This window comes from Sminthopsis crassicaudata, chromosome 1 (genome assembly GCF_048593235.1).
Source record: "Sminthopsis crassicaudata isolate SCR6 chromosome 1, ASM4859323v1, whole genome shotgun sequence".
Classification (NCBI taxonomy): domain Eukaryota; kingdom Metazoa; phylum Chordata; class Mammalia; order Dasyuromorphia; family Dasyuridae; genus Sminthopsis; species Sminthopsis crassicaudata.
The window spans coordinates 222,584,632-222,598,838 of NC_133617.1; the positions used below are offsets into that span (position 1 = coordinate 222,584,632).

General features: G+C 36.6%; 1 protein-coding gene and 1 long non-coding RNA gene across 10 annotated transcripts in view; one reads left to right on the forward strand and one right to left on the reverse strand.

Moving 5' to 3' along the window:
- Window positions 1-14,207, reverse strand: part of ANKRD12 (ankyrin repeat domain 12) — a 168,677-nt gene that overhangs the window by 108,374 nt on the left and 46,096 nt on the right. For 6 of the 9 annotated variants that reach the window (XM_074275099.1, XM_074275060.1, XM_074275088.1 and 3 more), the window contains one exon: window positions 12,990-13,127. The exons of the other annotated variants lie outside the window; for them this stretch is intronic. In XM_074275099.1, coding sequence (XP_074131200.1) covers window positions 12,990-13,076 — 87 coding nt within the window. In that variant the 5' untranslated portion in view covers window positions 13,077-13,127. The remainder of the gene's footprint in view (window positions 1-12,989; window positions 13,128-14,207) is intronic. 9 annotated transcript variants of the gene reach the window in all.
- Window positions 1-14,207, forward strand: part of LOC141546961 (uncharacterized) — a 37,742-nt gene that overhangs the window by 570 nt on the left and 22,965 nt on the right. Inside the window, exon 2 of the long non-coding RNA XR_012483475.1 lies at window positions 1,670-1,765. This is a non-coding gene — a long non-coding RNA (uncharacterized LOC141546961). The remainder of the gene's footprint in view (window positions 1-1,669; window positions 1,766-14,207) is intronic.

Genomic DNA, 14,207 nt, shown 5'->3' on the forward strand with positions numbered 1-14,207 from the left:
TTACAAAACATATATTTTTCCTTATTGAAGAAGGTAAGTGGCACAGTAGAGAGCACTGAATAAGGAAGAAATGTTCAAATCTGACTCCAAATGTTTACTATTTGTTGACCCTAGCAAATCACTCAACCTATGTTTGGCTCAGGTTTCTCTCTGTAAAATGGACCTACCTTCCAGAGTTAATGTGAAGATTAAATGAGATATTAATTGTAAAATGCTAAGTATATGCCTGACACATAATAAGCACTATATAAATGTTAGCTATATTTTCAAGGTCTTCCTTGCATGAGGATCAGGGTATTCATTTTACTTCTAAGATCTAAGACTGGGATCTTTGCCAATAGGCTGAGTTTTCCATAGTTCATATCATCCCCAAACAGCAGGTATCATGGAATGCTAGAATGGACTAAAGACAATAACTTCATTATCAATATCCAAGATTATCAGGGCTAGATGTCTTATTTCCTAGAATATATGTCTTTGATAAACTAGTAGCATCTGAGGTAGAAGCAGGGTTCTTCATTACAATGTAGGTTCAAGAAGATATTCTTAATCAGGATGAATTACTGTTGAAAAGAGTCCCAATTTACTCTTTCTAGTCTTTCTTATTTTATCAACTCTGCCCAGACATTAAGGTTTTTGTTCCCAAGAGTGTCACATACAACTCAGAGAAACACTGTTGTACTGGAGGTCTTGTCAAGCCCATGATTGTATCTGTCCTGAATAGGGCTGAAGAGTGCACCTCTAAAAATTCTGTTTTAGAGGGATTTCTCCATCAGGAGTTCCAGACCAGTGCCACTTCTGGGACACTGATATGGCCACTAAAATTTGCTATTTTGGAGGGGTGGCTGGCTTAAGGGCAATGATTGACAAATTTAACAGTTTAATCATCAATTATGATTGTAATGTTCTGGTTGGTTTTCTGGAGGTCTCTGGACCAGTCTTTGTTTAGCAGAATAATTACCATAAGAATAGCTAGGTGTTAATGTCCAAATTCCTTATTATTTCCTTCAAAATCTTGTCTTTTTGCCTGGGACTTGGGCTAGCTTTCTGGAGGTCCTCTGGAATGTGTCTTGGTTTCTGTGGAGGAGGCAGGAGGACCACCACAAAGGTGGTGCCAGGTTCAAATGCCAGGTTCTCCAGGCGCCCTTTATATTATCTCCCAAGAAGTATGTACCCCTTGAGGGCAGGGACTGTCTTGTCCCTGCATACATTTGTAACCCTAATTTAGGATAGTGCCTGAGTACCCAATAAATGCTCACTAGCTAAACTGATCTTGGGATAGACTAAAACTCTGGGACAGGTTCCATGCAAGATGCTTATACTTCTTAATTATTCTAATTCATATGAATTAGACATTGGGTCTAGTGACAATGAATTCAGTGAAATGAATGTTTCTGAAAATTTTCCTGTTGTTGTTTCTGGGTGACATGACTGTTTTATTCTAAGAAGATTTTTATGAATTGTTCCTGACATCACCTTCCCATTGTTCTAAAATGTGTTATGTTATTTTCATTATTTGTTGTTAGGATTACAAGGTGAGAACTCAGGTTGTCTGTGGCACTGCCACAGAGTTTGAGAATCCAGGGTCAGACTAACTAGCACTAAGGCTTCAGGGCAAGCCCCCTTTTCTCACTGCCCTCAGAAATACCCATTCTTCTTACTTCCACAGCAGCTCCAGTGCTCACTTCACACTGTGCTAGAGATCTTTCTGCTTCCGGTTCTCAAGGAGGTCAGTCCCAGAATTGGCCTAGCTGGTACAGAGAGGGTAAGAAACTCATGTTTTCTTTTGATTTGTATCAATGACTGGAGGCAGTCATTGGCTGTGTTGAATATTGCCCGGGTCAGCTGACAGTGTATGAGCAAATTGCTAAGGCTGCAATAAAAGCTTGGGGTGCCCTCCTTGGACAGAAAGATCAGAGGGAGGCTTTCACTAAAATACAGCAAGGTCCCAATGAACCTTTTGCGGATTTTGTGGGACGTGTGCAAACTGCTGTCAAAAGAACTACTGGAGAAAATGCAGCTACAGAAATGATGACCAGACATCTGGCTAAGGAAAATGCCAATGAGATTTGCAAAAGAATTATATGAGAATTAGACAAAGATGCTCCTTTAGAGGAGATCATAAGACTATGTGCTACAGTGGGAACAAATTCTTTTTATACCCGGACTTTGATGAACATGGAAAGACAGGGTCCCTCTTGGCAAAGGACTTCTAGAGAAATTCGTCGATGTTTCCAATATGGAAAAATTGGACATCTAAGAGTTCAGAGTAGATATGGAGATAGAGTGAGAAGATAGGATGAGAGAAGACCTAAAATGCCATGTCCAAAATGCCACAAGGGTCTCTACTGGGCCTCCGAATTTAGATTGACCCAGGGAAATGAGAGGTGGGGCCCAGCTTCAGCCCCCCAAGTGGGTCATGATGGCAGCCAAGGTTACATCCAGAGAAATTTACCCCAAAAAGCAATCAGATGGAAGAAAGAGATTGAAATTAGGAAAAATAGAGTTGTATGCAATAGAGACTACTGAGATATTCCCTGGAGAAGTGAAATCTGTTCCTGTTCAGCCTTGGATCCTTTGCCTCCAGGCACAGTAGGCTTGACCATTTCACCTTCTGAGAGTGCTTACAAAACAGTGTTCATCCATACACTGATGTGGGAAACTGGAGAACATGTAGCTAATATCCCAGTCACTAACACAGGTAGACAATGTGTGATTTATTAACCAGGAGAAGTAGTAGCATCAGGTTTATTGTTATGTACCCCTAATAAGCAACCTGGTGATAGTCACCCAGATTCTGACTCCAATGAACAAAATCCAGGAATATATTGGACAACAGCTGTGACAGCTGACCGACCTATGCTTACTATTTATATAACTGGAATACCATTTGAAGGATTGGTAGACACGGGTGCAGATCGTACAGTTATTAGAGGTGCCAATTGGCCCAGTCACTGGCCAAGGATTAAGGCAGACACCTACATATCTGGGGTAGGAGGATTAATAGCAGCAGAAGTTAGTGCTATGCCTTTGAAATGGATATTTGAAGGTGAAACAGGAGTTTTTACTCCTTTTGTGGTTGAAAAAATCCCCATCAATCTGTGGGGAAGAGACATTTTACAGCACATAGGATTACAAATAAGCACTTTGGTTTTTTAGGCAGGGCTGCTGTTGAAGGCTACCTGCACTCTCACTGGTTCCTATTCAGTGGAAGACTGATTCACCAGTGTGGGTAGAACAGTGGCCCTTTAGAAGTGATAAAATTCAGGCCTTATTAGATATATTACAGGAGCAACTTGACCAAGGACACTTACAATCTTCTTTAAGTCCTTGGAATTCCCCAGTATTTGTGGTGAAAAAAGAAATCTGGAAAATGGAGAATGTTAACTGATCTAAGAAGAGTAAATGAACAGATGGAAACTATGGGAATTCTTCAACCTGGACTTCAATCTCCTACCCAGTTGCCAAGAGAATGGCCTCTTTGGGCTATAGACATTAAGGATTGTTTCTATTCTATCCCTCTAGATAAGGAGGATATGAAAAGATTTGCTTTTTCAGTGCCTAGTGTTAATTTGGCTGAGCCTTATAAAAGATGTGAATGGACAGTTTTGCCACAGGGAATGAAAAACAGCCCTACTCTGTGCCAAATATATGTTGCTGCTGCTCTTGCTCCAGTAAGAAAAGCATTTCCAAAAGTAATATTGTTATATAATATGGATGATATTTTGGGATGTGCACCTGAGGAACAAATGTTAGAAGCATGTCTACAAAAGACCATGGAAACATTAAAGTACTACAAACTGCATATAGCTACAGAAAAAAATTCAAAGACATGCTCCTTTTCAATATTTAGGATATGAAGTATATCCTAAGACACTCACAGTACAAAAGCTTTCTTTAAGAACAGAGAAGTTGGACACCTTAAATGATTTCCAAAAATTAACATGAGATACCCAATGGATGCATCCAGTGTTAAGCTTAACTACCAATCAACTGCAACCTCTATATGACATTTTAAGGGGAGAAAGTGCTTTAAGTTCACCACGCCAGCTTACAAAAGTAGCACAAGAGGTTTTGAGAGAAGTTGAACTGGCTTTATCCAATGTGGTTGAAAGAGTCACTCAAAAACTCTTGGAAATATCAGTTTTTGCTACAAAAGAGGCACCTTCAGCAGTCCTTCATCAAAGAGACAGTGTGATTGAGTGGGTGAACCTCCCAGCACAACCAGAACAAAGCCTTACTCCTTAGCCAGTGCTTGTGGCTAGAATTTTATTAAAGGCTATTAAGAGAGTAGTACAATTACCTGGGATAAGTCCTGAAAAAATATACACATACTATACTAAGGAACAAATTAATGTATGCTGTGAGACCATCCCAGAATGGCAAATTTTGTTGGCCACAGCTCCAAATTTTGCACATGGGTCTCCATTAAAGATAACCCGGCTACTACATAATTGGCGATGGATTTTTGAAGAAAAGATTTCTAAGGTTCCTCTTAAAGGACCAACAATCTTTACAGACGCCTCCAAAGAAAATATTTGTGCTGTATACTCTCATGATTTAACCATAAAGAGAGTAGTCAGGACTCCTTTTCAGTCCACTCAGCAGAATGAATTGTTTGCTATCATGCTAACTCTTATTTATTACCCAGGAGATGTAAATATACTTACTGATCAGCCTATTCAGTAGGTGTAGTACAAAGAATTGCCATAGCCCAAATAAAATTTGCAGCCTCTAATATTTATCAACTCTTTAAGGAACTTCAAGAGCAAGTGAGAAAGCATCCAGGCAAGATTTATATCTTGCATGTCCACTCACATAGTGGACTTCCAGGTCCTATTTTTGATGGAAATTCAAAGGCAGATAGCCTTTTAACTATGTTAGCCAGTACTCCTTTATTTCAGGAAGCACAAGAATCTCATTCTAAATATCATCAAGCTGCTCGAACTTTACATTTACAATTTGGAATAACAAGAGAGGAAGCTAGGAGCATAGTAAAAAGCTGTACAGCTTGCCTTCCTTTCCACGCTCCTACACTCCCTCCAGGGAAGAATCCTCGTGGTTTGAGACCCAATGAAATCTGGCAAATGGATGTGACCCACTATAAATTTTTTGGTCATCTGTCTTTTATCCACATGGTGGTAGATACCTTTTCAGGATTCACTTTTGCAGTGCCAACAGCAAAAGAGACAGCCCGAGTGGTCACTGAATTCCTTATCTAAGCATTTGCAATTATGGATGTGCCACAAGAAATAAAAACAGATAATGGACCTGCATATATTTCTAAATATTTTGCACACTTTTGTGCCCAATATAAGATTTTACACACCACTGGTATACCTTTTAATCCGCAAAGTCAGGCAATAGTAGAGAGAAGAAACAGAGACATTAAGACACTCCTCCAAAAACAAAAGAAAGGGGGAGCCACAGGTAACCCTAGAGAACTTCTAAATTTAGTTCTCTATACTATTAATTTTCTAATTTTTGACAAAGATGCACTGGCTCCGGAAGACAGGTTTTATAACCCACCAGAAGGGCAGTGTCCAGTGCAAGCAGCTCCACTGTCCTTAGATAATTGCCAGGTGATGTGGAGAGACCCAGAAAGTGGTGAATGGACCAGATAGGTTAACTGCTTGGGGGAGAGGATTTGCTTGTATTTCTTCAGATGGAGAAGGAATCAGATGGGTGCCAACAAGTCTTATTCGCCTTGTCTATCAGAGAGAGACAGAAAAAGAGATAAACCTTAAAACAAAGGAGAAGATCTAAGAAACATCTGACACTGAAAGAGCATGGCTGATAAGGAGACTGTTAAAGATTCCCTAATACAAGATAAGACTGTTAAAGAACTTTAAAACCAGCAGGAATCATTGGATTTCTTAACACAAGATAAGACTAATGGACAATGGACTTATGGACATTTATATATTCTCAATTTATGATTATTTGATCATGTTATTTGTTATATACTTCTAGCATGTGTTATGTTACTATATATTTACGTAATTATATGTAATATCTCCCCTATTGATAGATTTATGTTTCAAGGTCATGACCACCTTATGTTCTAAATTAAAAGAAAGGGGGAGATGTTAGGATTACAAGGTGAGAACTCAGGTTGTCTGGGCAATTCGCTAGCTCAGAATTCACACCTTTAGTTCCGGCCTTTAGAGGGAGTTTGCACCTTTGAACTTCTGAAAGGAGTTTACACAACCTTTGGGAGGAGCAAGTTCATTGGTTGAAGTAATTTTCTCACAAGCCCCATTGAGTTCTCACTACAATCTCTGCTAGGATAAAAGAGGAGGGCAGGAGGGCAAGGTGTGAGTCTAGTCTGGGATTGAGTTGAGACGGCAGTCCCCAAGGACAACTTAGAGATGACTGGACCTTTAAAATTCCGGACCTTTACAATTTGTATTCAGTACAACCACCAGACCTGTTTTAAAATTATTTTACTGATGGAAGGTCACCTAGAAAATTTTAGCAACCCCAAGGGATGGGATATATTAGGAGTAACACCTGTTTTAACTAAGTTGGACTGGCTCTCTGAGGAGGCAGGGAAACTATTTTACTTCCTTAGCTCAAGAAAAACTGATGCCACAGTTTAGTTTTGTCCCAATTGCTACATTCAAGGGGCTGCTTCCATAGCTATCCGTAGTGTTGATTCTCCAAGAAGAGTTAAATATTGTTCTTTTTAACTTTGACTGAAAATCCCCTATTTCAATAAGATAGTGTTTAATTTTGCTAGGTAGTTGATTCTTGATTGTAGTCCAAGATCCTTTGCCTTCTGGATTACCATATTCCAGGCCTCCGATCCTTTAATGTGGTAGTTGCTAGATCTTAGAAAATCCTGATTGTAGCTCCTCAATATTTGAATTGTTTCTTTCTGGCTGCTTGCAGTATTTTCTTTGATTGGATAATTCTGGAATTTAGCTACAATATTCCTTGGAGTTTTTACTTGGAGGGTCTCTTTCAGGAGGTGATTTTAGGAGGTCTCTTTCAACAACTATTTTACCATCTGATTCTAAGGTACAGGGTATTGAAGATTTCTTGATATTGTCCAGGATCTTTTTTTTTTTTCATCATGACATTCAGACAGTACAATAATTTTTAGATTATCTCTCTTGCAACTATTTTCCAGGTCAATTGTTTTTCCAATGAGGTATGTTACATTTTTTTCAATATTTTTGGTTTTGTTTGACTGATTCTTGATGTCTCGTTGAGTCATTAATTCCATTTGTTTAATTCTAATTTTTAGCTAATGATCTTCTTCAGTTAACTTTTTTTTACCTCTGGCTAATTGTATTTTTAAAGGAGTTATTTTGTTCAGTGGATTTTTTTTTTCCATTTCACCTATTGGCTTCCCCCTACAACTTTCATAATTCTTTCTACCTTTTTTTTTTTTCTATGTCTCTTTTTTAAGGTCCTTTTTGAACTCTTCCAAGAGAGCCTTTTGACTTGGAGATCAATTCATATCCCCCTTTGAAGCTTTACTTGTAGTCATTTTGCCTTTGTAAAAAACTCTTCCAGGTTTGTGTTCTGATTTTTCCTGTCTCCATAACAGCTTTGTATAGTCAGAGCTCTTTTGACTTTTTTACTCATTTAAAATTAACTACTCTTTGTTTGGGAGTTAAGCATAGGATCAGGAAAGGTTTCATGAAGTGTGATGACACTTTAAATAAATGTTGAAAGGAAATTAAAATTTCAATAGGCAGAACTGACAGAAGCAGCATTCATGGTAGAGGAAATACCCTATACTATATTCCATTAAATAGAGTTGGAAAACAAGGCCACAGGTTATGGTTTTATTTTTTTCAAATTCTGACTAATTTAGTAGCAGAATTCAATATATTTAAGGGGAAGATGAAAGATTAGGTTGTAAAAATATGATAGGACTATATTGTAGAAGACTTCTGATGCCAGGAATTTATATTTCATTTGGCAGGCAATAGAAAGCTACTGAAGATTTGTGATTATGGTAGTTGTTCTCCCCATGTTGTTATCCTGGCTCTCTCTCATCTTCTTGACTTTGCTCAAGAAATCTTCATGTTAAGAATTAATTTTCCCCCCATCTCTACTGATGTTGTTCCCTTCATTCACGCCCTTGTAGTTGTGCTGTAGAAGATTAATCCAGCAGGAACAGTGTATAGAACTAATTTGGACTCTAAAATGACAATGTTTGGCAGTGAATGAGATGAGGTAAGATCTTTCAAAACAGTTGTGAAAATCGAGTAAGGCTTCATCTACTTCAGTTTCAGTAGGTCTGAAGGACTTTGAAGATTGAATCAAGAGCATGCTTAAGTTCCCTTCTCATTATCCTCCCATAACATCATTTTCTCCCTATTTCAGTCAAATGTGGGCAACTATGTACTTATTGGTCAAGTTCAACTTCTCAAGTAGATCTTGAGTTTAGAATGTAAGACCCTCAGCCAAAGAGGATGAGGGTCAGTAGTGAGAGAGGGTATTTGAGTTAGGGATTAAAGGTGCTAATCCTGCCCACAGGAGGTGCTTCCTCCCTTCCATTGTCTGCTGGAGGGCTGGGACACCCTTTTCCTGAAAATGTACAATAAACTTTGCTTTGCTTCTTGAGATCTCTCCAACTTTATTTTATTAAATGGTGACCCCTCGCCATCTCTGTACCACACAGAAGGCTATATTGCAAAAGAATACTTGAGAGGTCTAAGATCTTGATCTTAGGGTGTAGTGGGAGCATGGAACATAATTTTCCTACTTCATTTTTCTCTTTTTGTGCCTTTTGTTCATGCTGTTTCTATGGCTGGAGAGCTCTTCCCTTCATCACTCTCCATATATGTATTCTTACCCATTTTTTAGACTCTAACTGATATGCTACCTCCTATTGATCCACCAGTCAGGAGGATACTTCTCTCAGAAATCACATTATACTAGTTTTCTGTCTCATATACAAATAATTATAATATACAAAAACTAGGTATGTCATATTTACTCCAATATGTTGAAGAAGGCAGGGACCATGACTTATTTAAACTTTGTATTTCACCTACCACACTAGTAAGTATTTAATAAATATTTGCTGAGTAGAAAGAAGAGCAGGGAATGGAAACAAGAGATTATGGAAGTAAAATCTTTAAGATTCAGCAATTAAAAGGGCATACTGGGTAAGCAAGATGGAAGAAATCAATATTAGTCCAAGCTTTTCAGTAGGGCTATTAAGAAAAAGTCAGGAGGCAGACTAGATTTTAGGAGAGAAGATGATAAGATCAGATTTTTGAATATATTGAATTTGAAGTGACATACAGATATCAAAATAGATAAAAATATGAAACTGGAGGTCAAGAAGGGGTGAAGTATTAACTGTAAATTCAGGATTCATGGGTTAGATCAGACTACCTTTAAGGATCCTGAAAACTCTAACATGTTACAATTCAACTCTAAAGATATGAAATTTAAAATGGCTGCCAAGAGAGAGGTGGGAAGAAAACATCTTGGAGAATATTAACCCTGAAGGGGAAAGAAAGAAGAGCCTGTTGTGAGGACAGAAAATGAATAATATAAAATCAAGAAGAGGTAGAAGTCAAACTATATTTGTGTCAAGAAGTCAAACTATATTTGTAAATTCCTTAAAGGTAGAGACCACATCCTTTCTATTATTCTGTTTTAGTGCATGATACTATCTAGAATATCTAGCATGATACTGTGCAATTACTAAATATTTAATATAGATTCATATTGGATGTCAAGTGGATATCTAAAATTCAACATATTTCAAATTTACAAACTCTTTAACCCCCTCTATTCCTGCCCTTTCTTATAATTTCTCAATTCTTGCAACTGATTTAACTCTTGCCTAAACTAGTTTGTCATGTCTCCAGGCTATCTTGCAAAACTAAGTCATGTTCTCCATACACTTCTATGATCATATAAGTTCTCTACTCAAAAACTCCTGAGTGTCTCCTTTGTTTAATAATCACTAAAAATGAACCATTAACTCCAAATAGTTAAAAAACTGGACCACTTTACCATCACCAGTTGTTATCTTATCCTTTCATGTCTTCTTGCCTTTGTTCAAGCCATTACTCATATTAGGAATGGATTTCCCCCTGCCTTTTTTGAAGTTCTTCACTTCATTCAAGAGCCAACTCAGATCTCATCTCCTCCAGGAAATCTTCCCTAACTTCCTTCTCCCCTTGCCCACATGAAAGCAATCTCATCATCCTCAAATTTCTCATAGCACTTTACCAGAACCTTTGTGCTCTTACTCTTCATAGTGTTATTTGTTTTCTTATCTTTCCCATTATAATGTTAAAAGTCCTGGAAGAAGGTGTACTAAATATGCCTTTCAAATAATAAGTGCTTTCTGTTCTAAACCTTTGAAATGCATTAGTTTCTGATTGAAGAGAGTATTATCAATTGTGTCCATTTGTTTATACTGAAGTTTCTTAAACTTTTTCTACTAATGATGAGTTCTTTCTGTCTGAGAAATTTTTATGTGACTCTAGGTATATAAGAATATAAAACAGGTATACAAATCAAACATTTATTAATAATAAGAAATTTATTTTAAGAACAGTTCTTGGTATATATATATCTATATCTACATATAGATATAGATAGATATAAGTTTATTATTTATTAAAGACAAAAAGCAAATATGCCATACTGAGATGGATGTGCTTGTTTATTTTTAAATAAAGAATTAAGTCTTGACAGGATTGATATCTTTTAGTGCTGCCAAATTTTTCAAGACCCGTCCCCCACATACAGTTAAGCAACTTCATATGAAGTCACAATCCACGGTTTTATACCACCTATCAGAAAACCCCACTGCTCTAGTTCTGTCTTCCAGGGCTCCTTTTTACTTTCCTGAATATTTTTAAGCATGTGGCTTATTTTCCTTTTCACTCATCTCTTTGGTAAATTCTGCTGAGAGTCACATGACATACTGATTTCATAGCTGCCATTCCCCATGAAGCAAGTACATATGATTCCCACTCTGCCCATATGGTCAAGACCTGGTTCTAGTGTTCAATAAGGTATTAGTCAACCTGCAAAATCATAAGATTGTATGCTCCCTCTTTCCAATCGCAATCACCTTATGTTAAAAACCATTCCCATTTCCTTATACATATTGAACTTATACTTTGCCTCATCAAGGTGTACATATATATACATACATTTTATTTATATATATATATATATATATATATATATATATATATATATATATATATATATATATATATATATATACACACACACACACACACACCACACACACACACACACACACACACACCCTTTATAATTCCCCTACCCTAAGATTTCCATGGTCAGTTATTTCAATGGTTGCCTACCACCAAAGACTTCTTCAATTCCTGACCTTTCATATAACAATACCTAACCTGTATTACTCTCAATTTATATTCTTTATGCCTATTCCTAGATCATAAAATATTGCTAGACAGAATCAAGGAACTGGGTTAATCTGTCATATTTTAAATTCATGCTGTATGTTTTCAGATGGTCTCTTTATACTGTTTATAATCCTTTACTTTGTTGTTGATTCCTAAATCTAATTCCCTATCCACCACCTGCTTCACACCCCCAAAATACACAATCTGTTTTCTTGTCACTGTTTCACATTAATAAAGCACTTTCCTCACAACAACCCCCGTGAAGCATGTATTTACGTACTAGTTTTTCTCACTTTACAGTGATTAACTGATTTGTCCATGATCTCCTAGTTAATAAATGTCAGCTATAGAAATTTAATCCAGATTTTTGGAGTCTACATCACACCTGCTTCACCTGGATGATCTCTAATCTAACCAAGGGCAACCTCCTTTCTAAGTATCAAAATTGTATCTATCGTTCAAGTTCAATTTACAAATCATGACCTCTTTAAAGCATGATGTGATAGAAAGAAAACTGAACTCACAGTCCTAAGTTTTAGGACAAATTCCCAGCTATGTTATGACATTACATTTGTCATTTAACTTCCTTGGGGTTATTTCCTCATCTGTAAAATGAGTGGATTAGACCAGATATGTTTGTTCCTTTCTAAAGAAAAATCTTAAAATCCTCTAAGTTTTCTATCACTATTCCAGTACCAAATAGTTCTTCTTCAATACTTATTGTTAAAAGCATATACTTTTGTCATTCACACACTACATCGTGGTGTATAATAAATATATATAGAAAATGTCCTGAACTACTCTTCCAAACTTCCACTTAAAATGAGAAGATGGATCCCAAATAGTCAGTTACTTTGTATGTATTACTCACCTACTTAGCATTAAAAGGGGAAATTTTTGTACTGGGCAACCCTGAGAGTAACAGTCTGAAGTTAGGTATACTCTTAGCAAGTCTGACTCAAGTATAATTCCATGAACAATAAAATTAATGATGAACAAGATCTCTTAAATACAAACCTTAAACAAACAAAGGCCTTGAAAATAAAGTTTGCTTCTAAAAAATAGAAGGTGAATAGAGGCACAGGGTACTACCTACCTTCTAGAGTCATTGTGAGGATAAAGTGAAATATTTGTGAATTATGCTGCAAAACTTAAAAGTTATCTATAAATACTAATTATCATTATTTCTGAAACAATGGGATAATACTTGCTGCCTACTACTGATTTGAGTTCTTTAAAAGGATGGCTAATTCCCCAGAAAAGAAGGAAAGAAAGAGAAATGAGGTAAAATTAACTCCAGACAATTTTGCAATTTTATAGCAGTACTGATAGTTATGAGAGAGAAAAGTGAAATTCTGACTTATCTATGGATTCATTTATTCATATATTCTCCATTCTTGAAATTTTAAATTATTTATGAATTTATTGATGTAATCTATATATTTTATCAACATAATTAAAACTTATTCCCATATCTTAATTACTCTCTCTAAAACTACTTTTTAAATTTTATTATTGGTTATGCTTCAAAAATACTAAAATGGCCATATGCTCTATTCTGCTCCCAAATGATTGATCTATTTTAAGTAGAATGATTTTTACCTTTCTTCCAGATGGTTTTTCTACCATGTTGCCGTCACTGTCAGAATTTTCACTCTGAATTGGTTTTGTGGACCCAGATTTGGGCATTTTATAGCTGTTCAGCTAGCTGAGTCCTGTATCAGTCTTCTCATCATGTGTCTGTAAAGGATGGGATAAATTAGGGCTATTGGGATTGATATCCAATGAAATCCACTTAAAAAGTTGTTTTTATATGTTTAAATATTTTTTCCTCCATAGTCATTTGAAAAGGTCATATCAGACCCATATATATTCCCCCAAGCCATGAATTCTGCCAACTTGGTCTTTTCACTATCTCATTTCTCACAAGTTGTTCCAAACTTTGTACTGGCTGTCCCCTGTGTCTAAAATGGACTCCTTATTTGTTTCTCAGAATCACTAGTTTTCTTCAAAATAAGCTCAAGGATAGTCTTTGACATATAGTTTTCCTGATGTTTCTGCTAGTTCTGATTAGTAAATACTAATACCATTCTCCCAAAATTGTCTTGGATCTACTTTGTATATTTCTAAAGATACAGGTCGTCTCCACCAGACAAGATGATGTAACTCCCTGGAAGACATTTACTATTTCATTCTTGGCTTTGTATTCCAGCACTTAGCACAACTCTTGACATATAAACACTTAGTGAATTTTGACTGCTTCTCCACTAAAATCTCAAAAGTAACCTACAGTGGATCTGAGACCACACCTTCTGCAGGCACCAGGGGATGTGATTCATTTGGGCATTCTGAATGCTTGCTCAAACCATATCCTTGTCATTCACTCTGCTTCTGTTCCTTTAGGACTCATTGGGTCCACACTGGCTTTTTTTTGATGAATTATACACTACAACCCAAATAACAAACTTTATATAACTTGCAACAGACTCAAAACCATGCTGCTTTCCCATTTTTTCACTGTCAAGTTTTGGCTCTGAGAATACTAATTCAACACCATTACCATTGCTCCTGGAAAGGACTTGCTAATTGGCTTCTCCATGGTTCGAGTCAACATTCCTATGACTTTCCTAATTATAACATCCTTCCTGGAAATAATTCCCTTTGGTGCTGTTTCTCCCTAGAAGTTCCTAGAAGTCAGGGTCTCTCTTGCTTTTATTTTGCATGTATCTCCAGAGCTCAGCACATTGCTTGCCACATAAGTTTCTAATAAATATTTTTCATTAAGTTGAATTCTAGTGTAGTCCTATACTGACAGAATTT